The 27,878-nt window shown below is 38.0% G+C and overlaps 1 protein-coding gene across 1 annotated transcript; it reads left to right on the top strand.

The window, feature by feature from the left end:
- On the top strand, positions 1-27,623 carry LOC139463946 (cytoplasmic dynein 1 intermediate chain 2-like). The gene is made up of 19 exons (XM_071245411.1): positions 1-183; positions 544-588; positions 3,465-3,549; positions 4,685-4,784; positions 5,909-6,030; positions 7,794-7,820; positions 12,067-12,090; positions 13,291-13,323; positions 13,826-13,924; positions 18,500-18,655; positions 19,886-20,042; positions 20,557-20,782; positions 20,947-21,093; positions 22,188-22,301; positions 23,126-23,259; positions 23,902-24,046; positions 25,009-25,149; positions 25,927-26,049; positions 26,556-27,623. The coding sequence occupies exons 1-19, from the start codon at positions 85-87 to the stop codon at positions 26,679-26,681; spliced, it is 2,103 nt and encodes a 700-aa protein (XP_071101512.1). The 5' UTR covers positions 1-84; the 3' UTR covers positions 26,682-27,623.
- Positions 27,624-27,878: the final 255 nt, after the last annotated feature.

Genomic DNA, 27,878 nt, shown 5'->3' with positions numbered 1-27,878 from the left:
GTTCCGCAGAAAATAATTTGATGGAGGACGAAAGTTGAGCAGGATATCCTATTAAGAGGTTGATTTTGCAGAAACACTGCCATCATGGCTGACAGAAAGGCAGAATTAGAGAGAAAGAAGGCTCGTCTCGAGCAGATGAGGAAGGAGAGAATTGAGAAGGAACGCATTAAGAAAAGTCAACCGGTAGGAATATCTCTGAGTGAAGTGTCATTCTCGGGCATCCATCTTTTATCATAATGAGTCATGCATACTATTTAACAACGATCAATTTAAGTGATTTAAGGAACATTTGTACATTTATTGCGATGTTTTCGCTTTCATATTGTAAACTACTTAATGTGTCCTTTTTTCTTGCCGTTTGCAAAGGGTACTACCCGATGCACATCCAGACAACGAGGGCATTAGAAATCATAAATTATGCACATAAATCGATCACGAGAATATACTGGACATTATTCGTAGATGTCACTGTCAGTGGTTGTTATGCTACAGTGTGATGCTCATAATTTATTTTTTCATGTTGTGTGTTGTGCTTATTTTCAGAAAAGCACGTCTCTATCTAAAGATGATTCTATACAGCGGCAACAGGTTACTAATGCGGTTTGCTTGCTACCAGTGCTTTTTAAGTTTTAGTCAGTAGCCGAGTGGTTCCTTATTGCTAGTAATGCCACAAATCAGGGGTATATACAACATTCCAGATTCAACATGTTCACGTAGACCATGAAGATGTATTGATGAAGATACCCTCTGGGGATTCAGGGTTTCAGATTTACTCATTTTATAGGACTTGGACATTGTCAGTCCAAATTGTTTTATCTAAATTTGTTAATGATATAAAAGAGTGACCTATCAAAACTTGATAAAATCATGAAAATGTTGCACACCATCAGTGATTTGTCTAAAAAAATACCACTAGGATCAACATGACAAAAAGTCGAAATAGGTCCCTGTTCAGTTTTTCTGATCAGTTCTTTTTCATGGAGACTGATTGACTTACTCGCTTCCAAATTTGGAAATGATATCATGAGAGAAGAATGTCCTGTCAAGAGTTGATAAAATCATGAACATGATAAAAATGTTCTAATATATATACATAATTAAAACTATTGGAGGGAGATCTTTGTTGCTCTTCATTTCTGGATTTGTGATTTCTTTTATAAAAGTACATCCTCACCATTGGTGGCTACGCCAGACATGATAATTGTTTCTTTATACAATGAAGAATACCCATTGGAAGAAGGAGAAAATGGCTATATGGAATGTTGTTTGTTATTTTCCTGCTTTCCCCATCCACGCTCCTTAAATCTTCCAGTTTGTTCATGCAGATATGGTGGTGGTCAGATAAATGAATTTGAACCTTTTATTAGCTCAGTTTTTCTTCATTTATTTCTACTGTTCTCTAGTGATATTATGATAAAAACTTTGATAAGCCCACAAAGATTTAAAAGTACCATATTCCATGAATATCTCAAGAGCTTTACCATAAATTATAATGACTAAAGATGTAGACATGAAAAGTGCAGTTGTGTTACTTTACAATTTACCCTTTAGTAAAATCATTGATATAGAGACTTCCACATTAAGACAATGCTACATGTATAATCTGCTCACTTCTGGAATTTGATCCCTGACATGTATAAATAGTGATTCAGATTAATGTTTTACCAACCATCATTTCATTTCTGATCTTTTTAGTTTCTTGTTTTCCATGTTTCATGGAATAAATCATGAATTCAATTTCTTCCACATGTCAAGAATTAAATTTCTTAAGAAATGAGATTCCCCAAAGGTCCTTGAGATTCTTTTAGAAAACCAGATGGCTGTAGTGTAAAAACTCTTTAACACAGATTAAGGACAAAGCCATGATAACTGTTATTCTGAAATAGGTCCACACTTTAAGAAATTAGCATAAGAGATTCAGCCACATGAGCAAGATAATGTTAGACGTAAGGAGAATGTTTTAGCCTTAGATTTGTGTTTCTGTTGAGTGGAACCGCGTACATCTAGTTCCCTGTGTTGGAATACTCACTAGGAATGGTGTGGCATGAACATGAGAAATCACATGATCCACATTACATAACTGTAAACAATTAGCTTGGAAAATATTAATTGAACAAAAATTTAATTTTCCATGATCCGGCTGTCCAGCTTTTGTTAATTAAATTTAGTAGTCAGGTATTGTCCATCTGTGATGTTACTAGCCATGGCCCAAGAGGCTTTGGTTTATTTCTAATTCTGATCAAATAGTTAGATGCCTTTATCATGCATAAGAGTGATTTTTAGATAAGTAAGTTTTGAATTATTACTTATTTTTGGAATATGTGTCTTGGTAGATGGAATTTGAAATGTGAGTTTGTTCCCTATTTCATGCAACCATACCTTGAAGATACATGAATTCTTTAGATTAATCATAAATTTTACCATGTTTACTGTAGAAAATATATATTCCTATTTTAATGCTGAATTGAAATTGGCCATGTCAAAAACATAAGTATGATCAGGGCTCGAAAAATCCACCCGTCTGCTTGTTTTGACAAGTGGTAGCATGTGCAGGGTAAGAAAGAAGTGAACCGAGTTGTCCTCCCGGGAGAGTACATATTTCAGTTGTATTAATTCATCTCTAATCGTTTTTATGAAACTGTACAGGATAATTTTGAACTATGTTCTCACTAACAGTAATGAAAATGAAATACATGTCGCTCATATCATAAATAAACAGAATACTTGGCAATTCCTCTGTTGACAAAATAAAGAAACTGTGTTCGCTCTGCAAACCTTGACACAAGGGAAGTCATTATTTTTGTTGTAATCGACTCGTTACTTGCGACTCAAATGTCAACACGAAAGTGAATGATTTAGTGAGGCAAATGGCTTATATATAAGTTTTTAATTGTTTGGATGCTGGGGTTGGCGAGAAAAAACATGATTTGACATGACATCAAACAGACTGAAAAAAAGTTATCTTTTTCAAAAACAGTATGACTGAAAAAAAGAAAACGAATGGTGCAAGAGGCCTTAGTTCAGCAAAGGGGCAGAGATGAACGTAGATGACAGTGACTGAATTATGTTGTACTGGCTGTCTTAAGTATTTTCAACTCAAAGGTTACTTACAGAATATGGTAATTTTTACTGAGAACATAAAATTTTATCAAATGTAAAAGGCCAAGTGAAATTATTGCAAGAAGAGTACAAAATGATATCTACTTGCCCTGCAGGACAACTTGGGTTTTGAGCCCTGATGATTGATATAGATGAACAGTGATGGTAATAAGCAAATTTTGGACACTAAATACAGTATATAAGAATAATCTTTGAAAGTAGAACATATTAAACAAGTTAAGCCTGGAGTAAATTGCAAAAGTATCATGGAGAGTACGCTTTAAGCTGTCATTTAATGTTGTGAAGGCAACCAGTTTTCTGTTTAGAGCTGTGACCAGAAGTGACACCAGTGTCTGTATTTTCAGAGTGAAGATACTAAGGCCAAGCCCCCAACAGATCTCAGGACAGAAACTGACAAGATGCTCCGAGATCTGGGCATCCCGCCTGCAGGTACACTTATCTCCCTTTGAACAGAAATGTTGATGACTTGTCAAAACAAAATAATTTGGAAATGACTTTACAATATACATGGGTAGTTGCTTTGCAGCTCCAAACACGTTATTATTAAATAATATACTTGAATTAAGTATGAATATTATGTGAAGACATCTGAAGCATACATCTAAATTTAACAATCCTTGTTTAAACACTTTGGGTACCTCTTTCACAAGTTAATGTAAGGATCTGGAATCTGGTCCACAAGGTTAATTATTTTGTTATGATATTTGTTAGGGTAAAGTAGTTGTGATAGTATAGTAGTCAAGATTGCTTGTGATACATTGTGAATGAACATGTTGAAATGTGAAACTTCAGATTACAGTATTTCCAAGAGTCAGTCATGGTAGAATATTCATGATATTAAATTACTTTGTTTGACAAATGTGTTTGTATAATCAGTGCATGTTACATATATTTTTAGACATAGTACCACACAGGGGTAGAAACTAACTTTTACACCACTAGTCCTTACAATGATAACATATAGCAAAACTTTTGAAAATGGCACATTTCTACTAGTCCATATGATACAGTCCTTATGATACCTTAGCTGTTGGCCAGTTTGGCAAGGACTACAGGACTAGTGCCAATTTCTAAAGCTGCCACATTTTCAATCCCAAGAGCAGACAAGGTCTTAGCTATTTTCTAATCTACTTTATTGCAGTAGCAATATTTTCTGGGGTATATACATATATATATATATACTGTATTTCCCCTGTTAAGTACCCAGATCCAGTAAGCCCCCTCTGACCACCTGTTAGGCCAATCTGTAAGTAACCTGTAAGTTCCTGTTTTCTTGTCAATTGGGGATATTTAGTTAGATCGATGTTAGAAGTAACTTCGTTCATAACTGCTAAATCGCTCAAAACAATTTTAACTCATGTGTGTTTTTGGTAAGGACCTCCACTTAGTCAATTATTTTCTAAGTACCCAGGGCACTTATTTCGGTGAATACAGTATAGGCCTATGCTGTAGTGATGTAGTGTTGTTTTGATACCTTGTTCAGTATGTTTGTTTGCTATTGTAAGTGATCGGTGTTTGGGTAAGTCAAGATGGTGAAGGGTGCTTTGATTTTCTTTCATTACAGCTGAAATTATCTCTCCAGATACTACTGCTGATAAAGGGGTGCCCCCTGGTGCCCAGCCTAGCAAACAGGGGGAGATAACTCAAACAGTTGCTCCATCAAGGTAAGACTGGGAGATGTTGCTTGAGACTTAGAAGCAGTTATTGTTAGGGCTGGCTATCAATATAGATAATACGGATCAATAATTGCTTACTAAATATCGATCATTTATCAATAAATATTGGAAACGTAACTTTAAGCAAATATGTTAGAAAGTACCGAAAGAAATCAACACATTTCATACCACTCGTGAGCAGTGACACATTTATGCATGGATTACTATATGGACATTTGAAATATAACAGTTGCTTACCGTCTTTGACAGTTGACATGATTGACAATAACAAGTCTGTTTCAGTAAATGTGAACTTTCTTTCATTACAATAGTTTATGTAAGTTATTATCGATGACAACAATTTCATAATGATAATCTTTAATATTTCTTCCTATGAACGATAATTCCGATCATTAATCTTTTTAGCCAGCCCTAGTTATTGTGTAAACAGATTTTAGTTCGATAAATTAGGGCAAAAGTAAACTAAATTCAGGTTTTCTGTTTGCACAGCATAAGCATTGTTACGGATCTAATGTCATGGTTTTCTAAGACACCAAATGGTAACTCATGGACAGGGTTGGCCTAACTGGATATATGCTTGAGTCAAGAGCCAGCAGATTGTCCCATTATACCCTAATATTGCTGGACCCGTGAAGATTCCGGGGTAGTATAGGTCTTCAGCAACCTATGCTTGTCGTAAAAGACGACTATGCTTGTCGTAAAAGGCAACTAACGGGATCGGGTGGTCAGGCTCGCTGACTTGGTTGATGCATGTCATCGATCCCAATTGCCTGGATCGATGCTCATGATATCAATCACTGGATTGTCTGGATCAGACTCGATTATTTACAGACCGTCTTCATATAGCTGGAATATTGCTGAGTGCGGCGTTAAACAACAAACAAACAAACTAATATTGCTGAATTAGTACTTCATTCTGGTTTGTCTGGTCTAAGTGTGTTTATGCATGTATACCTTATATTCAGGCCACTGTAATTATTTACTGATGTGAAGAATTCAACAATTAAGTTCATTGCACCCATTCTTTTTGGTAAACTATTTATCCTAGATTTTTAGTTTCTAGAAATGAAGAGTATTAGGATCTTGTTTATTAGACATAACCTAATTTTCAGTTCCAAGAGAAAGGTGAATTTATCAATGTGTAAAGTGTCGGAGACGAACATCCCGCCTAAGGAAAATGTGACGTACAGCAAGGAGGTGCAGACCGTGGCGTCAGAACCACTGGATAAGGATGGTCAGTATGCCAATGGCCGATGTCCTGTTAATACCTGTACCTAGTTCTCTTGTCAGACGTTTATTGCAGGTACAGTGGAGTAACCGGTACCTTTAGCTGCTGCATTAAGATTTGAGAGAAGTGTGTGACTGTTTAACGTGAAGTAAGAGCTACGTTCCTAAGTCCACTACTTACGTCACAAAGTAGTTGTGCGGTACTATATACATGGATATTTTCAGATCACAGATCTTCTAGGAACGGTTCTTGTTAGGATTTGCTGTCAGTAGTCACAAGGGGACTTGCTATTGTTTATTCACTGATGTTTATGCTGTGATAAGATGTATTTATGCACTATATTTCACTGTTTGGGTTATTTATTAAGTTAATATTAAGTGTGGAACTGTTGGTATTTCAGTTGATACTTACATGTATAACACTCACTCCAAGTGCACAGCTATTGGTGATTTAGCAGACATGAATGACTCATAGTGCTACAGTGTACACAGCAGTGTGAAACCTGCCCTGGAACAGAGATGCATGTAGGCTTTCACAGGGTTCACACAAGGAATTTTCTGACATGAGCCCTTTTTGTGAAAATGTTAAATAGTCCAGAGGCATGCCCATACAGTACAATGTTAAAATGCCCTGTTGTATTTGAAAATGTGGGCCTTTTTTCAAATTCAGGGGCTAAAAGCACAAGCCCCCACCCTAGAATTATCCCTGCTTTCAAAGATGCCAATACTTAGGATGATATCTTGATATAAAGTAACTGAAAAATTTCAATTAGTAAGATGATATTTGTAAGTATGAACTTTTGTTAGATCATTATGGTTTTAACCACTGCATATTTAATTTTGCACAATAATCCCACCGATGCAGGGGTAAGAAGATCAGGGGGATTCCAAAAGCTGTTTTGGAGTCCTCTGGATATTCATGCATGGAACCTTCTGCTTGATTTCAGCTGATGTTTTTTCAGATTGTATCAGACAACGGGGATGGGATATTGAAATGGCTGAAATAACCTGAATAAGACACAAAGTTAATTTATGCAAGGTCTTTTGTGTTATCCTTGGTGTGCACATGTGCAGTTTCAGAAATTCTGACATGTATTTGATTGTGCCATTGTAATGGTACAAGGAATTATTCTAATTTTCAGTTCCGTAGTCTGTGGTTGTTTGGACTGCTATTGGTCTGATGTGCAAAGGGCTATCTTGACGTTATGTCTTTCAGAAAAGAATTAAAATTTTGTTCAGTACACACCCCTTATGTGCTATTTAAACACAGAATGTGGATTCTGACTGAATTGTATATATCATCATGTTTATTGAATAACCAGTTTTATTTACCCCATTATTTTCTTTGATTTTATATTACTAAGGGTGTGATATTACCCTGAGTAATATGACCTATGCAGCATTAGCATCAGTTTTGACATGTATTTCCTTCAGGAAAACATCATATGGAATATGACCATTATTTCATGGGGATTTCTGGGTTAGAATGTAGGTCCTCAGCAAGTTATGCTTGTCATAAGAGGCGACTAAATGGAGCATGTGGTCAGGATCAATGACTTGGTTAATTCATGTCATGGTGTCCCAATTGTGTAGACTGATGCTCATGATGTAAGTCACTGGTGTGTTTGATCCAGAATCAATTATTGAGATACCACTGCGATATGGCTGGAATATTGCTGAGTGTGACGTTAAACAATAAACAAATATATTATATCATAACTATAATTATGATGATTGGAAATTGATACTCGCCTGTTTATTTGACGTCAGGATTGAAAGGCGGTCGAGGTCCTGCCAGTGAGTAGTTCGCTAGAGTCCCCACAGAGGGCGCTAGTTGTCATTGTAGACTATCATCACTGCATAGCGGCTGTATCTGTCATGTGCCAGTATCTTTCTTTCTGTTTACATGGATTTTGTAATCGACAATTTGCCATTTCAACAGTTTACTCAATCTTTTGACTTATGGTTGTCATTTCTGGACTTTAATGTTTTGAATTAAAATTTACAAATTTAAAATTTCATTTATCAGTCAGAAAGCATTTAAGTATTTGAATAATCATCAGAAATTATATAGTTTATTATAGAGTGGGTTTTTCTATCAAATATATCAACTAGACCTCAATGAATATTGGTATTGATTTTGAGTACTTTGGAGTTTGAGTTTGATGAAATGAAGTTGGCGCATGTTTTAAATTTAATGTTTTTTTGGGTTATTAGGGTTGGTGTATTTCCTACTAAAGTATGTCTTGCATATGGAATATATATGAAGTAGAGCCAGGGAGTATAGCCATGTTAATACTGGAATAAGTGGGTTAGTCATTTCTAGGCTAATCATTCTCAGAAGTAGTTTCCATATTTCTGTCTAGAACTGGTTTCATTCATGATATATAATTACTAAATTTCACAAGATGGTTGTTGGTAAATGTTTCTTATGTACCAATGTATATCCATACTAACGACCATGTGTTTTCATGAGTGTTAAACTCATGATAATCACTCATAACAATTATGCCTTTACCCGATATATATTATAGATGATAGCATACATTAGAAAACTGATTGATCAAGAGGCAGTTTGAAATTCTTAACTGTTTTTGTTTATTTCACTATATTTGAGATGGCAAGTTGATCAACTCTTATTGTATGCATTCTGACGTTTCTTAAAATGACAAGCTAAAACCCTGTAGGGTTTCCAGGAAATAAGGTTGTTGTCCTGTGTGCTTTCATATATTTTGTATTGGCTTTCATTGAAATTGCTTTGTCATGATGCAAGATTATTTTCTGAGTGGATGCACTTTCCTCTGTTGGATGATTTTGTGCTCAGACTGCATGCTGATTCAACATTGAATTGATCCTCTTCATTTTATGCATAAACACTCATCTTGGTTTCAGAATAACACTTACTAACTACATTAAAACACTGACACTAATCCATAACAAGATATCTTGTGAGATATCATGATGTACATTCTCCTGGTTTTTGTATGTCAGTATGTGGACATGGTATTTGTTACCTTGGCAACAACATTATCACTGGTGGAAGATAGATACATGCATGTCCTATAGATACATTGATCTTTCATTGGAGAATGTCTGAATACAGTAACTAGTGTTTTGTGTTTTGTAGATGATCAGAAATATTAAGGCCTTCACAACAACTCAGATTTGAAATTATGGTTTGAAGAAGACGTGCATAAGTTATAATATGATTGTGGGAATGGGGTCACAGGTGGCCCAGTTGTCCAAGGTGCCGCAATTCGTTGTGCAGAGTTGCATTCCTTGGGCACGCCAGCACCCTATGATTGTGGGTTTGAATCCTGGTTTGCCCCTATTGTTTCTAGGTTTGACAGCACCATGCCCATGGGTTTCATGAAAGTGGTAAAAGTCTGAGACCTTCATCACTTCAGACTTTCCTCCCACTTTAAGGTGACATGCTGTGGTATAACTGGAATACTGTTAAAGCAGTGTTAACCCTGAATTCACTGACTGACTCATTGTGGGAATTCATGCATAGGTACTGAAACTCAGTGTGATGGGTCTTTAAGAAAATACATGCTTGAACAATATTTGAAAGCATCATTACGATGTGTTACGATCATTACGAGTACACATATGGATGTTGTAGACAGCAGAACCCAGTAGGCAGCAATTAGTCTATGCAGACAACATGGTAGTGTCCAAACAACACTTCATTGATCTCAGATCTTGTTCTTCTCCCAACCATCAGTTTGTGTAGTTTGGGTTTTCCTGGATTAGGACATCCAATCTGGTTGTGTCTACCCTATAGTTGTCACGCCCACCACTGCACACCTGGGAACTTGCACCATCCTCCGTATCTCCAGGGCCCACGGTAAACCTACACCAACCCCTGGATCCATTTCCGTGGTTCCCACAATCTCAAATTACATGCCCTTGATTTTCATTAACATTTACCCCAACCAATCAAACATCGAGATAAGGAAAAAGGAAATGGGTAAGGGAGGAAACTTGTATTGTCTAGAAACCGAAGTCACATACAATTTTAATGGACATGAAGGCATCTTTTCCTTCCAAACGAATTTTGGGCCTTTCATTTGCATGGCAGTCTGTTTTTCAATGTTGAATTTTTCTCAAACTCTGTCGTAATAAATGGTACTGGCCACCATATTGTTGATATCGCCAACATTGAGGATGGTTTCTAACTTGCAGCCTGATTGGTATGTGAGAGAAGCGTAGCAAATCAAATTGTCTAAAGGAAATCAAGTGCAGGTAATTTGAAATCACAAGCGCCATCGGAATGGATCTAGGGGTTAGTTGAGATCTACTGAAACGAGAGCCCTGGAGATGCCGGGGATGAACTTCCTCGAGCATGATGAGTAACCATTGGACTTTACCCTTGCTGAATTGTTTCATAGGCATTACTTAGATGTTGACGGATGACAAAGTTGACACATTTATGGATAACTTCTTTAAGTCTTGCTTGACAACGGTATAAGAATCTATACCGAAACGTTGCTTTTTACAGTATTAAAGAAGTTGTCCACAAATTGTGTCTACTTTAGTCTTACTGGTTGGTGTACTCATAAACTGTTCTCTGTCTATGTTATGTTATGCAGTGTCACAGTGGATTGGATTTGTTAGGAGTTTATTGGACAGAAAACTGACGATTGTGGTCCTGTTCCTGGAAGATGAATGAAGCATGTTTTGGTGAAGGGATGTTATTTCCAAGGAATTGGGCTGAAGTTAGATGGTGTAAGGATCAATGTCCAAATCTGAAATCTGACATCGATACGTATTGGTACATCAGGCACAAGCATGAGTGTTTGTTGTGTCTATGTTCACTGGATATCAACTGGTTTGACCACAGATTGGATCCCATGTAGTGTAATGGAACGCGGGGACTTGTTGCTGACCGGGGGAAAAGTGTTGTATGAAGACGACCATGGCTTTAGTACTTTTGTCTGAGATAGTGGTTCTTAATTTGGTAGATGTACAATTTTTATCATAGAGCTGAATTCACGAACTGTTAGAGGGTGTAGATTAACTGGACTGATCACACCATGATACAGAGGCAGAGGAATCTGAAAGTAGGTATTTATGAAGAACTTGTATGAAGTTGGACATTATTCGGAAAGTACAGTACCAAAGTCAGTTTTTCTGCTACTACTTTATGAAACTGTGGGTTATTATTCTTTATGGCATTCTTCCCCATAAGGACTCCATTGTAGAAATTGTATTGCTGCCTAGTGTGTGCTGCTGTCTCCCCTACCCTCCCTGATGTCGGCCATGTTGTAGGGCAAACAGGTCACATGGTGTGACATACTTCCTGTGTCTGTTGTGTTGCTCACTTGTCTATCTGATCAAAACTGTGCTCAAACCTACTGGAATAACTGTGATGTTTTAAAATGGTTTGTAATAAGAAGTATTTTATACAGACAGGTATAAGTTTTGAATTCACGTTTATTTTCAAAATGGATTATGTTGATAGCAAAGAACTTTTTTTGTAAACACGTCTGGTGTATTAGTTCACAGATGTCAATTTTTACTGAATATGTCAAAATAATAATTAAGTACCAACTCACTGTCAATATTGTTAAGAAAATGTTGATTTAGAACCAAATGGGAAAAGTAATATGAGTTATTTGATAAATGACCTTATGAATATATGAGTTTTTGAATACATCCCCTTTGCACGGGTTCATGGATTTGAAGTCGCAAAATCGCAAGTTTTGGTCAGATGTATTTTCACATTTTGCCGCGATTTCTGATTCACATTACTTGTGCTAGTTTACTTTCATAATTTTGCTGCTGTGAGTAGCAGTTGATATTTTCATATTTTTGCCATCTTCATTTGCCAGTGAAGATCTTTTTAATTTTAAATCTTGAGTTGCTCAACGCAAACTTCATCTCATGAAATCATTAAGGTTTTACAGGACTGACCTTTAACAGTGATTTTTTTATGGGGAGGTTAAAAAATGCCGGAAAAAATATAACACCAGATTTGAAACCATTTGGTTGATCTGAGATCTGCTAATATTTGACAATGTTCATTTGCAAATGCTAGCACGTGGGCCGTGGGACTATTACGGTAAGTGATTTTCATTTTGGGGAAGATGCTTCTTATGAATCTTGGTGAAAGTTTTTATGTAGTTTTTTTGGTCTAAAAAATTCTAAATTTGCATGTTTGTTTTAAATTAGCAGTTCTAAGGGTTGGTATGTTACTGTAACATTTCTGCAAAAATAAATGCACCTTCCACACAGAGGTACTACGTCCTCCATTGTCATGAACATCTCTTGAAATGGGAGATAACCCCAGCCAACATTGATGACATCACCAACAAGGTTCCGACAATTCTCTGGAAACATTACCGATATATGTTTCCCCCTTCTTCTGAATTTACTTAGTCCTTAGATTGGGTACTTCTTTTCCTTGCTTTGATTTTATGTTTGAATATTATGTGTCAATACGAGCTGTTGTTGACTTTTCAGTTCTTTCTGATGTATGTCACACTCTGTGTACAGTTTATAGCCCTGAACGTCCTCATGTGCACTGACCCGGATCATGATGGGGAGGGTTAATATATAGTGATGTATGTCACACTGTGTACAGTTCATAGCCCTGAACATCCTCATGTGCACTGACCCAGATCATGATGGGGAGGGTTAATATGTAGTGATGGACAGACTTTCCTCATCAGATGAAAATGATCACAAGCGTCCTGTTTTCCCAGAATATCTTTGCCCAGTTTCTATTTGCAGTACAGCTCTAGGTGTGACATCATTACGTATCATGCCTCATTCTGATAGATTTACCTAGCCCACCTTCTTACTGATGCTTTCTGACACCAAGTCACTGTTAATGTTTTGAAATAAACTTTTACTGATCATTCTTCATTTTGTTCCAGATTTGTTTTATTAATTTGATATTGTGTAGATTTTTTCTTTCCTTTTTTTCAGTTTATTCTTTTAAGTATTTGGTGCCTTTATATTGTAATGAGAAATTTCTCACTTTTTTTATTTTATTAGAAACAAGGAAAACACATGATAAATTTGGTTCAATCTCGTATTACTCATTCTTGGCGACAATAAATTTTGTTCCTAATTTGTTCCAGAACGTAATGTTTTGGTCCTTACTTTACCCTGGTGCAGCTTCCCCCCTTAACCTTCCTAACAGTACATGCAGAACACGCCAGTAGACAGTTGACTAGTCACAGCACCAAAATAACCTAGACCTCCACAGGACCCAGTCACATTGATTTCAAACTCTTTTGCTACTTTCCTTTTCTAGATTCAGATTCAAGCACATGCAGCCCTAAACTGGGTATGTTTGAGTTGAGTAACCAGATGCTAATGTGGACCTGTACACTTCAGTTGTTTCTGTGAAAGTGTATTTCTTATTTAAAGTTTTTGTGTGTCAGTATTATTGTAAATGTATGCATAGTTTGACGGAACTTTGCATGTTTTTTTTCCATATTTGTAAGCAAACTGCCATATGTAAGAACTTGAAAGATCATAGTATTTTTTTTCAATATCAGTAATCCGAAAGAAATTACTTCAGAGTACAAAATGGCAGAAAATACTTTATTTGTAAATGTTACTATATGGTAATATCTTGTCAATAGTACATGCAAACAATATTTTTTGTAAAACTAGAAGAAATATATAAGCTTCAAACTCAGTTGTAAAATATGAACAAAGTAAAAATGGTTAAAGAATAGACTTGGTAGTGACGTCTTCAGATTTGTTATTCTCATGCAATCACGTGAAGGACAGACATAGCTCTGGGTTTTGTGATGGTAGCCATTTCCTCCATACGTGTTCAGGGTCCTCCCCTCGGTATGGGTCCCCAAAGTTCGTGTATCCAAATATGGAGTGGGATGACGAGTTCACGGATGATGAGGATGAAAGTGAGGAGGACGAAGGTAAACGTTGTGCACGACAACACGCCTGTGACTACATCAGCAGGCTCCATTTTGTCTCTTGTTCTCTGTCAGTCCAACTTCCCTCCCTCTCTGTTGAGTCCATTGCTAGGCCTTCCAGAGCCTCTTTGAGAGTCATTTGGATAGAGACAGTCGTAGCTCAAAGAGGCTCTTTGTCAAAGAAACAGACAAATGCTAGTGATTGAGATTGTTTAGTGGTTAATCATTGATGACTAGAGCGTTGTCTCAAGCAGTAAGTGGAAGGCAAAAAGATCATTGTTAAAGATAAATGATTCCTTTTGGGTATCGACAAACTTGCAAGTTTGCATCTAAAGATCACATGTAGCTGTTGCACAAGTATACATATGGTACAACCAGTTTTCACGAGGAAATATACAATGTGTGAAGCCCATGTCTGGTGTCCCTTGCCTTGATCTTTCTGGAATATTGCTAAAAGTGCAGTCAAACAAATGTTGCTCACTCATTAGGAAATAAATGCTGCTAGGTTGGTTGGTTGGTTGGTTTGTTTGTTGTTTAACGCCGCACTCAGCAATATTCCAGCTATATGACAGCAGTTTTGTAAATAATCGAGTCTGGACCAGACAATCCAGTTATTAATATCATGGGCATCGATCCACACAATTGGAATCAATGACATGCATCAACCAAGTCACCGAGTCTGACCCCCCGGTCCTGAGAGTCGCCTCTTACGACAAGCATAGTCGCCTTTGAAGCTGAATGCAGTCAACAACTTTTGCAATTTTAAGCACAGAAAGAATTGTCAACATAATAATAATAAATCCACTGAAAATGATAAGCGCCAAGATCTAATGTCCTCAAAGAATTTGGCACAGACTGTGAATGTAGGAACAAAACTATTTGAGGTGGTGACTTTGGGAACAAAATTAATTGGAAAATTTATTGAAACAATATGTAATATGAACAAGATATTGTGAGGAATTGATGGTAGGAACTATATGGTTTATTGAGTTGACTACGGTATAAGGATCTGTACTAATGTGGTTCAATAAAATTACATTAAAAAAAATGTTATCCATAAATTGTGTCTACTTTGTCGTCCATCAATTTGTAAGAAATCCCTATCAAACAATTTATCTTTTATCGTGATAACCAAGTATTAACACTCAGTCCTGGGAGAATAAAACATGTACAAACATCTGTACTTTCAATAACTGTATTGGAGTTGGTACTCAAAAAGTATTGTACGTCATTGTAAGTAATCAAGATTTTGTTGAAAGGAAAGTGTTGAAAAAAGGCTCTGTCCTGTCCATGCATGTTGTCTGTCCTGAGAGAGGGAAGTTGGACCTTGTGTCACATACAAGCTGTGCTAGCCCTACACTCTATTTGCTGTGACTGTCCTATGTCTCTGGCTTCTAATACCCACATAGGTTCTAGAGCAAGACATGATAGATGTGCTTATCCTTAGTGTCTTATACCATATGTCAGCTGCAATCAACAATCTGTGCATGAGCAGTCCCCCTGTGTTTGTTATAATGGACCAATCCGAGACATGGTGTAATAGTGTTGCGATTGGTTCCATTATGAGCATGAGGGGTTACAGGAAAGGTACTATGTGTTTTTGGTTTTGATATTTCTGTATATAGTTTATTTTGTGGCTTCTTGCACAAGTATCATCCCCTGCCCAATTGTAGTGTGGAAGTATATTTAGACTGGAAGGTGCATTTATGTGCAGAATGTTACAATGTATGCCGGCAGTATCTTTCAGGGCATACTGTTGGACGTATCATGAATGTTTCAACTTGTTTTGGTGATCATAAGAAGTAGTCTTTTTGATATGTTTCACTTTCACAGGTGTTCTCACTCGTCCTGTAGTTAGAATATCACATTGTCATTTACTTCATGAATATTTAAATTTATTTTTGCAAGCTTTGCAAACATATTATCATGATCATATATTCTCCTCAACTGTAAACTATGAATAACTATTTTTTTATGATTTAAGAAAAGTCGTCAAGTACTATGCCATTTATGTTGGCATTGAGAAATTGGGAATGGTATTTTTTAGTCCAGACATGAAAATACTCATGGATTTACATATGCATTTTCTTCAGTTGTGTTTAAACAAAAACAGCCTTATTAAAGTGTGGAGATTATTCATGTTATATGCAGATTCATGTTATTTCACACTTGCTTTGGTTCAAGAATGCTGGGAGGCTTGTAGTTGATGCTCCTCAAGATGGGCAATGGTTCATGGTCATGTACAGACAGAAAATACTCTCATCACTGCTCATACTCACACCAGTTAAGTTTCGGAAACATTGTTTCGTACAGACAAATCCAAACATACACACCTTGATCCCAACTGAAGAGGCTGGAAACAATGACTGGGAATTGTTGATTTCCTTAATCGGGGCGGTCGGGTAGCCTAGTGGTTAAAGCGTTTGCTCGTCACGCCAAAGACCCGGGTTTGATTCCCGACATGGGTACAATGTGTGAAGCCCATTTCTGTCCCCAGCCGTGATATAGCTGGAATATTGCTAAAAGCGGCGTAAAACCATACTCACTCACTCACTCACTCACTGATTTACTTATCCATTAGATATTTTGTATGGAATCCAATGACCTAATACACCTATTTGATGGACTTAACACAGACGTATCAACCTGCCTGAAACCTCAGATCATCAAACAGACTCCAATTTTGTCCTACCACTTTTACAAACAGAAATGTTTAGGCTCTAGAACCTTTTCTTACTGTACACAATGCTTTGGAACTTCTTACCACAAGAAATTAAACTGTGCTCTTCTTTCCAAGCCTCCAAATCAAACCTCAAAACACATCCATTCGAAAAATGGACTGAATAAACTCTTGTGTAGCGCTGTGAGCAACTACCTTGTAGATGGAATAGCGCATGACAGGTGGACGATTATTATTTTTATTATTATACAGAATATGTTACCAATGCATGGCCTATTAAACAAGCATTGTATATTTCAATAGAGTTTGTGACATTTATTGATGTCCTGTATCTGTCCAGTATTCATATTCAAAGTGTTGTGTATTTCTGAAATCTTCACAATCTGTGTAATACACGTCTACCTTACCCTGAAACACGAACCTATCAATCATGTCATGCATGGACCTTCCTCCTCATGGGCCACTAGCTGAGGGACATCTTGTGCATCGGGACGTAGATTTCATCCAGCTACGCTCCTTGCTGGGCAGTAGTCACCAGATCAGCCATGCACTGCTTTGCCATGGTGCATGGTTCACATGTAGTTTGAAGAGCCGATACAGACGGCCTGCCACATTTGCATGTTAGTCGGGGCTTTGGTTTGTATTATGAAATGTTCATTGAACCGCTGGATTATTTAGGTGAAAGTGTTTATAAGAAAAATAAAGTATTCTTGTAGCTTTTTGACATTTGCAGTGTCTGTGAAGAAAATACTTTAAAAAGTCACTGGCAGAGCGTATTATATGTATTTGCCTTGGGGATGGTTCGTAACTAATTGTAACATCTTGTCAGTGGTCGAAATAATGGAGGTCTTGGGTCCTTATAGTATTTGAATCTATGGACCCCATGAATCTTAAATATTAGAACTTTAGGGTTATGACAAAGACCTGCTGACTTCCAAGCTTCATTTCAAATATTGCTTGATATTTCAGTTTATCGACTGAAGAAGAAACTTGTTCCTGCCGTGTTGTAGCATGTTTTTATTCAGATTTAGATGTGTTTTTATTAATTGTGTCTGTATGACCACATAAAGTTAAAATATAGAACAAGACATTCTTAGGGGTTAGATACTTTCTGGGTCAGCAAAGAAGTAACATTCGCTTCAATGGACATTTGATAGTATATTAAACAGCTTGTTGACAATCACAATCATTGCAGCTGTATGCACAGTGTGGAGGAATTGTAAGATTGAAATATTTTGTTGCTTTTCAGAGCCAAATGGTGTTTACAGTGGTACAAGTAGTGGATGTTTATTGAAATTTTAAATTTAAAATGAATATGAGAAAACATTATAATTCCTTATTTTAGTGTAAAGTACAGTGTATAGTAAATTGTGTTTACAAGTGTTGGTTAGTCTACTGAAACTGATGATGATGCTTGTTTTGTGATATTTTGCATGAATCGGGTGTTTGCAGGGATTTACTCATTGTGGATGTTTCTTTGAGAGTTCATCCTTGTGTATTTAATTGAGTCTGTGTCCTTGCATGTAACCATGTCTAAAAAGTCATGTATATCCTTTCCTATGTATGCCTCATATGTATGTATATATTACAAACATGTAATACATGTACCAAGAAAAAGACTCCGAAATGTTTCATAATGGGAATTGTTGAAACACTTTAAATATGTTTTAATTTATGATTATTTTATTGATTATTGAAGTTGTGTTGTAATGTTCAATATGTGTGGCATGTTCATACCATGTGTTGATTGTTCATAACAAAGTCAAGGTCATGCTAAATGTGACATTCTTGTGTAACCACCTTAAGGCTAACTACACTAACTGTGGCTAATGCTTGTGTTTTGCCAATGTTGTATCTGCCATTTCTAAGAGCAGCCTCATGGAATTATTAACACTTAGTTCTTGTTTATGACAACCCTGAAAAATCAGATGATGAGGCGGACACTGACTCCATGGACGTGGGTGTGGACTCGACCCCAGCTCACCGGATGCCTCATGTGGAGATGGTGCCACCAACCCTGCAAGATGGAGAGAAGAAGGAAGAGAAGATTCCAGGTTAGTTTGATAGAGAGAAAAGGTTCATGGTGTGGAACTTACCATGCTCAACACACATGACCTGGTATGTTAGATTGTTGGACAGGTTTGTTGTTCAATTGTCTGTAGACAGGTATGATTATTCCCCGCTATGAAGTTAAAGGGCTACATAGGAATGGGTGCTATCCGTCCTCCCGTCTTTCTGTCTGCCGTACGGCGTCTGTCCGGCACATTTTGTTCCAGAGCAGAACTAAAAAACCATGAGAGATATCCTAACCAAATTTGGCACATAGATAGGTCTTGTGGTGGACTGGTGCCTTTTGACATTTTCTTTTAGTCAAAAATTTAGTTTTCGAGTTTCCATGGCAACGACTTAGACTGAAAATGGCGGTAGTGCTCCTTTCAAGAGCAGCTCAAGAAAACCATGCAATATTTTTACACCAAACTTGGTACCGGGTACATTGATAGGTCTAGTGGTAAACTGGTGCCTTTAGACAATTTTTATCTTTTCTTAAAAAGTTATTTTTTTAGTTTCCGTAGCAACAACTTTGACTTAGTCTGAAAATGGCTGTAGTGCTCATTTTCTGAGTAGATCTTGAAAATCATACAATATTTCTTCAGCAAACTTGGCACATAGATAGGTCTAGTGGTAAACTGATGCCTTTTGATTGTTTGGGATTTTTGAAAAAAATATTTTTCAAGTTTCTATAACCACGACTTTTGACTTTAACAATTAAATATATGCTCTTGGGTCTGTAAGAGAGACTATTCATGACCCTATGGAGGGGGTTGGCTGAGAAAATGTTTGAAAGGTACACTTTCCTTTACTCACACAACCGCCTCCGTGGTCTCGTGGTACATTGGAGTGTGGAAGGTACGTGGTTCGATCCCCGGCCGCGTCGTACCAAAAGACGTTAAAAGATGGTACTTGTTGTTACCCTGTCTGGCGCTCAGCATTAAGGGGCTAAAACAAGGACTGGTTGGCTCGGTGTCAGTATACTGTGTGGGGTATTCATGTTAAACTGCGGCATGGTTTCTCAGTGGGCAAGCACTATAAATCGGCATCAGTCCAGACTAGTACAAGCAGCCACACACACACAGGCACATGCAGGCATGTCGCTATATAAGTGCAATAATCTTGGATACGACGTTAAACCCAATTTCACCTCACCTCACCTCACTTTACTCACACAAGAGAAAGGGGTGTAGACTGATTGTACATGAAGTAATAGACATTTATATGTCGCACAGTGCGCGAGATGAGTGAAGAGGAAAAGAAATCCATCATGCTGAGTGACGACTTCCAGACATTCTTCTACAAGTCAGCTAGGGTCATCGAGCGAGCAATGGCTGAAGATACTGACATCTTCATGGACTATTCTGGTGGCGACAGGGAAGGCAATGATGAGTAGGTTCAGTCATTGCTATGTCTAAGGGACAGCTATGTACTACTTAAAAAAGTTAAGGGTCGCCTGATTACTATAGTTAATCTGTCATGGCATAGATTATAGATTATATAGATTTACTATAGTAATATGAAATAATTGTGTGATCCTTAACTTGTTTTGAGTCATGGGTCACTCTATGTTTGGTGCAAAGTCTTAAACAATTTTGTTGACATTTCATGAGAACAGCTTGTGTTGCCTTGGCTGAAGGAAGGTATGTTTGTAAGTAAACGCTTCATGTGATGTTAGTGGATGAGGGTCAGAATCTTATACTTGTCCTGATGATGATCTAAGACTAGTTAGTTCATGCTGGCCAGGGACTCGTTCCACAAAGCGATCATAGCGCTACGACTGTCGTAAGTCTATGTTAAAATATGGAAATTATGATCATCTTAGTGCTACGATCGCCTGTGGAACAGGGCCCTGGTCTTTGAGAAAGAATGATTCAGTAAGCCTGTCTGTGTTTCCTTCCTGTAGTGATGCTCTAGCAGGAGAGAGGTTAAAGCTGAACCGGGCCTTCTATGATGAGCGCTGGTCTAAGCATCGAACTATCACCAGCCTGGACTGGTCCACTCAGCACCCGGAACTCCTGGTGGCGTCCTACAACACAAATGAAGATTCACCTCACGACCCCGATGGCGTGGCTCTCATCTGGAACATCAAGTTTAAGAAGGACACTCCGGAATATGTCTTCCATTGCCAGGTAGATAACAGGATCCTGTCTCTCTTTCTGTTTATCACTGATACTTATTAAATTTAAATTGTTTATGTGTCTTGTATATAATGTCTATGCCATTATCTAGCAATTTGATCCCCTAGAAGATCATTTTTTAATCAGATGGTAACACTACATATTTGCTGTTTCAGTCTCCAGTCATGTCCAGCTGTTTTGCCAAATTCCACCCGAATCTAGTTGTAGGGGGTACATATTCTGGTCAGATTGTCCTGTGGGACAACCGAGTCAACAAGAGAACCCCAGTACAGAGGACGCCCCTATCTGCTGCAGCCCACACGGTAGGTGAATCTAGTTGTAGGGGGTACATATTCTGGTCAGATTGTCCTGTGGGACAACCGAGTAAACAAGAGAACCCCAGTACAGAGGACGCCCCTGTCTGCTGCAGCCCACACGGTAGGTGAATCTAGTTGTAGGGGTTACTTATCGTGGTCAGATTGTCCTGTGGGACGGACCGCCTCCGTGGTCTTGTGGTAGAGCGTCCGCCTGGAGAGCAGAAGGTCCAGGGTTCGATCCCCGGCGGCTTCATACCAAAAGACGTTAAAAGATGGTGCTTGTTGTTACCCTGTCTGGCGTTCCGCATTAAGGGGCTAAAACAAGGACTGGTCGGCTCGGAGTTAGTATACTGTGTCTGAGTGGGGTATTCATGTTAAACTGCGGCATGGTATCTCAGTGAGCTAGCACTATAAATCGGCATCAGTCCAGACTAGTACAAGCAGCCACACAAACACACACACGTACATGCACATCGCCATGTAAGTGCAGTAATCTTGGACGCAACGTTAAACCCCATTTCACCTCACCTTCACCTGTGGGACAACCGAGTCAACAGGAAGATTCCAGTACAGATGCTGTCCTCTCTGAAGGATCACTGCATAAGAAGAACTATCCCACCGTTTGTGTCAACTATAGGCTGGTCAGGCTTAGTGACTTGACTGATCAGTAATTAAATGTCACCATGCCGTGAGTGGCTGGGGTCTCTGCTCATGTTCAGTCACTGGCTTCTCTGGTCCAGACTTATTTAGTTTCCCCAGTGATATGTCACACATGGTGTGGCCTTTTGTCTGTAAACTGCTAGATATTGTGTACAGATTAAAGAAGACAGTTCTGGGTCGATTGTGTGTTTGGTGGCATTTCCACTAAAACATTGTTAAAACAAATTCGAATCTAACTGATAGACGTGATGATAATTAATTGAAACATTTATCCTCTATTGTTTTTGACTATAAGTGTTAAATATTTTGAAATTTAATCGTATAGTTTGTAATGGATTTTATTTGCATCATTTTAAGCATGTTTGGTCATGTTTGTGTTTATGCAATTTACTGTTGAAGACTATGATTCAGTGCACTAAAACAAGTTTATTGTATTGCAGCACCCAGTGTACTGTGTAAATGTGGTAGGCACACAGAATGCCCACAATCTCATCAGTGTGTCCACTGATGGCAAGATGTGCTCCTGGAGTCTCGACATGCTCTCACAACCACAGGTAAAGTCGCCGTAAGCCCTCAGAGTAGCTTCTGTAGCGATAGAAACTGAGTCCTTGTAATGATATCATAGCAAAACCCTAAAAGGGCAAATTTCTACTAGTCCTTGGGATACCTTAACTTTTGGGCACTTTGGCAAGACCTGTAGGACAAGTGCCAATTTCTAATGCTGTTCTGTGAATTGGAGATTGATATACAAGGTTTGGGAAGGCTTCTTCTCTGCTTACAAAATTGGTTTCCATCAACCCTAGTTGACCAGAAACCACCTTATCCAAATTGGAATGTGAATTAAATGGGATCAGATGACCTCATCCTTAAGTGTCTGTGTAGAAGAGGGACTATTTGTCCTGTGGATGATTATTGCCAAACGTTCACAATGATTCCATCCTACAACAGCATCAAAGCTATAATGATGAACACGAGAGACTTAGATCCTTGATCCCTTGTTCAGGGTACTTTTGAAAACATAGACACAGGACTCACTTTCGTTCTATCTCTGTGACATATCCCAGGTACACTCTCCGTGGCCTGAGTGGGATATCCATGTCAGTGGGATATCACTAATAAACCAGCATTAGTTTGGATTAGTACAAGCAGCCACACACAAACTCAAGTGCTTGTATGTCGCTATATAATAATCTTAAACCACATTTCATCTCACCTCATTTATCTCAAGGTTTTCCGTTTTTATTTCTGTATAGCAATACCTATCACTGATAAATGCATGTTTTTCAATCATACTGTAGCAGATTAATTTCTTTGTTAATCTACCCAAGGTCAATTGTCTGTGTGATCTTTGTTTGACGGAGAGTCAATCTTTTTACAGGACAGCATGGAGTTACAGCACAAACAGAGCAAGTCTGTTGCCGTTACTTCCTTCTGCTTCCTGTCATGTGACGTCAACAACTTTGTTGTAGGAGCCGAAGATTGCACAGTTTACACAGCATGTAGACATGGAACGTAAGTAGGAGGTGTAGATCCTAATATTCTGATTTTGTGCACAAACAACTAAAAAACAATTGATGCAACTGTGTACACTTGTGAACAAGTGAGTAATGTTCAATATTGTCAAGTAATTAGTCCCCCTGCCACAATGGAGTTACCTCCCTTGGTGACACTACTTAGTTGGTGTCACCTTGTGTCTTTGCTTCATGTAGCCTCATTTATGATATTCCAGTTTGCTCTTACATAAGGCAGTGCTCACATATTTGATGGATGTTGCATCAGGAATTAAGAGTAAGGCATTTTATGTATTGTGTTATGTGTGCTGGGAGTGATAGAGGTTTGTAAACATTTTTACCCCCTGACATAAAATCCGGGGGCATATAGTCATCATCTGGTCTGTCTATCCATTTGTTTCGTTTCCGGAACATAAACTGAAAACTGTGAAAGATTTTTTATCCTAACTAAGTACATGAATTAACCATGGGCTGAAGTGGTGCCTTTGCTATTGTGGGGGGGCGGGGGGGATTTGTCATCTTCTGATGACTCTTGTATACTTGGGAAGGTAGAAGGTCATAGAGTACATGGAAATAAATCTCAATTTTCACTTCATTTCTTGTGTTGAAGTTAAACACTTTTTACTTATTTGGTTTTCTACAGAAAAGCTGGGATCAATGAGGCATTTGAAGGCCACCAGGGCCCTGTCACTAGCATTGACTGTCACTCAGTACCAGGACAGATTGACTTCTCTCCATACTTCATCACATCATCTTTCGATTGGACCATCAAGTTATGGAGTATAAAGGTCAGTAGTTTAGTTACAGATTCATCAATGTTGCTAATGATTTTTTATCTGAAATCCTTTTCATGATATCAGAAGGAAATAATGTGTACATTGATACTGCTACAGATAGACGCAAGATTGCATTAAGCAGTATTTACTCACTGACTATTAAATAATCCTTTCCAGGGTAGAATTTGTCCCCAGTAACATTTGCTTGTAAACGTTGTCTCAGTTGGATTGGTTGTTCAGGCTAGGTGGCTAATCTTGTGTCACCTAGCCCCCGTGAGATGGGATTGCTACTCATGGTTTCGGTCACTGGTTTGCCTGGTTCACAGCTCATTACCTAAAGGCCAGCATGATACTGGGGCTGGGTCGATTAACCCAGGTCCTGAGGTCTGGTGGGTCCGAGTAGGACCTGGGTATCCACAGGGCTACCTAGGACCCGTGGTTAGACTCGTGATATACTGTTTAATGACAGAAATATAAATGTCCATAGTTACACTACAAGTCACTAATGTCTGCAGTTCTTTCTGAATGTGCATGCATGTGGATCGATGCTCATGTTGTCAATCATTGCATTGTCTGGTCCAGACTTGATTATTTAAAGACCGCCGCCATATAGCTGGAATATTGCTGAGTGTGGCGGTAAACAACCAACCAAACCAAACTAAATCCTTCTGACTTTTATGTTTGAGTAAAGACACAGCTTCAGTCAACAACAGTGTATACACGATCAGATCGTTTTATACTTATGTGTATATTATGTAAATAGTTTTTGCCAGGGATCTGGTAAAACAATATTCAATCAGACATTTTGTTCCCAAATCTTGAGACCTACAGTGGGTACGTGGGTAGGTTCAGATAATAGGGGGTTGGGTACTGGTTTGTAAATTTGGACTCGTCCCATGCCTACATGATATAGCTTGACTGCTGCATTAAACAATTTACACTCAGTATTAATTTTCCCTTGCCTTGGTGTACAGGACCAGAAGTTCATCCACTCCTTTGAGGACAACAGCGACTACGTGTACGGCGTACAGTGGTCTCCCATCCACCCTGCTCTTTTCGCCAGTGTAGATGGAATGGGGAGACTTGATCTCTGGCATCTCAATAATGAGACTGAAGTAAGTCCCTCACTTGTGTTAAAGGAAAACAATTTTCTGTAGATTTGAAATCACTGTCATTGCTCCTGGGATTCCTTTAGTTGGCCTGCTTTCATAAATAATATAGTCATTGTCATCGCTAATATGGGTATTGACATCTGGATTAAGTGATAGGAAAGTGCTCTGACAGCACTCTTATACTTAAATCATGTTAATGTAATGATTCATCAATAATTCATTGCATCTTAGTACCTTGTACCATGACATAAGTATTGAATCAATACATCAATACATCCATGTAAAAGGGACCACCTCCGTGGTCTAGTGGTAGAACAGGTCGGGGGGTTGATCCCCATCCTTGTCATTCAATAAAAAGGTACTTGTTAGTATCCGGCCTCGGCATTAAGGGGCTTAAACAAGGACTGGTCGGCTCGGAGTCAGTCATATTTGTTGTAGGTTGACTATTCTATGTCAACATGTAGTTCTCGCTATCACGTGCGCGGGAGCCTGGGTGACTGGTCAAATTGTTGTGAAAAAAAAATAACTGACAATAGCAATTAGCTGCACCGAAGTGCTCTGCTTAGGTTTATTATTATTATTTTAAATATATTTTGTAAAAGCTGCAGCTGCAATCACTATAAAAAAGCATTAATCTTGGACAAAACATTAAGTTATTTCAAGAGCGTTTCATTATTTCGAGCCAATTTGGACCTGTTCAATTCCAAGGAATTATGTGTAAATTTGCCATCAATGTATATTTGTCATTATGATGTATGCTAATTGTCTGCTGTGATGCAGGTGCCGACAGCATCTGTTGTGGTTGATAACGTGGCCCTGAACCAGCTGAAGTGGCATCAGAGCGGCCACCATATCGGGGTTGGGGATGACCTCGGCAAAATATCCATTTTCGATGTTGGAGAGGTATGTAGCAGTATTACAAGATCTCATTATCCTGTCCAAGTAATTTATGAATATTGGGATAACAGAAATTACTATACACTTTCTTAATATGTTGCTACAGTCTGCCAACAAGTCTTAAGTCTTGACAACTAGACAAATATTTAATGACCTTGAATATTTGTGGGATTTCTTTACTTTTGAAAACAGTTTGGCTCTTATCATGATATTAAGGGCAAAAGAGAACATGTAATATTTGTAGGCTTTGGGATTTTGATTATCTGCTGTAATATCATTATTATGTGAAGATTGCAATGAAACAAAACAAATATGCAGACAAGCCAAAAATAGTTCTTCGTCTCTATGCCTGCAGATGAGTTATGAATGTTTTCAGAATCTTATCCAGTGGTCTTAATATACAGATCGGACCTGTACATGAACTAATTTTCAAGAAACATTTATAAAAACACTGGTTAGTTATAAGGTTTTTATTAGGAACATAAGTATGACAATGCCCACTCCTTTTACAGCATATTGCCAACCCCAAGTCTGATGAATGGTCGCGGTTTGTACGAACACTCCAGGAACTGAAACAACATGCTCAGGAGAGGGAAGAGGACTCCACGCTGGCAGGAATGTCCACCCCACTCCGATAAATCTCACTCGCTTAACTCAAACTTGTGCAATTTCTCTGTGAACCAACATTGGGTGCTTCATATTGTGTTTGAGGCTAACCTCACCTGCTGTCAGTGACCTGCCTTTGAAACAATGTCCCACTTCTGTGACCATTGAACAAGTCATCTGTTTGTAAGGATAAAGCAATCACTGACACTCTTGTCACCTGTGATGCAAAGAAGCAGATTATGTTCTGTGCCTAGAAATGATTAAAGAATTTAACAAATTACCCAATACCTTGGAGTAAGTTTTAAGTAAACACCAAAATTATACATGAAATATCAATTATTTTGAAAGCATGTTTATGAGGATGCTAATATTTTTCTTACACATAATTATGTCAAGGAAGGTTAGGAGTCATGCATTTACAATGTTGAGAGATGGAGATATATTTTAGTGCTTGCTGAACAATAAGTGCTGGAATCAAACAGTGTCTTACTACTACAGTGTTTGTGAAGACCTGTAAATTTGAATACATTCTTCAGTAGACATGGAATGTAGGTTTACCATTGTTTCAATCCATCCTGTCTTTCAAACTAATTCTGAATTACCAGTGCTAAATGTAAGGCTTTTTTAATTTCCAAGTTGCATTCTTAGTTTCTCAAACCTAATCACACCTGCCTTGGTAACATAATTCCTTTTTAGAAGTTCTTTCAGTTGGGGTATAACTCCCATCACAAGTTTATTGTAGAAAAGAATATATTTCTTACTTCTGTTATGCAGTGTAATTTTATACTAGCCTTACATTTAATTATTTATATTTATTAGTTACAGGTTAGCCTTGCTTTTGGAGTGGTGTATTAGTAAAACAAATATGGTTCAGATATGACATGCTGATCATGTTTGAAAATGACAAATAAAACTGTTAATATATGTGCATGACATACTTGTTACATATGTGAATAAAAAACAACTGAAGCTGATCATGTCTTTTCTTTATTATTTCAACTCAGAAGGAAGAGGTCCAAGGGAGGCTAGTGTTGGAGGAGCTGTCCACTGTCTTCTCATTAACTTACAACTTCTTCGAAATGCTTTAACAGATGAAGCTGCACACTGTCTTAAAACATCAATAATCTTGTTCCTGATGAAGATTTTAGTTCTTTTGAATTTGAAAATATATAACAATTCTCAGACAGATGCCCTAAAAAACAGAGGGCCCAGGAAACCTGTACTCTTCG

The sequence above is a fragment of the Haliotis cracherodii genome, unplaced genomic scaffold (genome assembly GCF_022045235.1).
Source record: "Haliotis cracherodii isolate W230 unplaced genomic scaffold, xgHalCrac1.p SCAF_16, whole genome shotgun sequence".
Classification (NCBI taxonomy): Eukaryota; Metazoa; Mollusca; class Gastropoda; order Lepetellida; family Haliotidae; genus Haliotis; species Haliotis cracherodii.
The sequence above is the reverse complement of the archived record's forward strand: the minus strand, read 5'-3'. Positions and strand labels throughout refer to the sequence as shown.

Coding starts and splice junctions, on each gene's coding strand:
- LOC139463946 (XM_071245411.1), top strand. CDS start 85: ATGGCTGACAGAAAGGCAGAATTAGAGAGAAAGAAGGCTCGTCTCGAG. Junction 24,047..25,008: donor TCAAGTTATGGAGTATAAAG/GTCAGTAGTTTA, acceptor CTTGGTGTACAG/GACCAGAAGTTCATCCACTC. Junction 26,050..26,555: donor CCATTTTCGATGTTGGAGAG/GTATGTAGCAGT, acceptor CTCCTTTTACAG/CATATTGCCAACCCCAAGTC.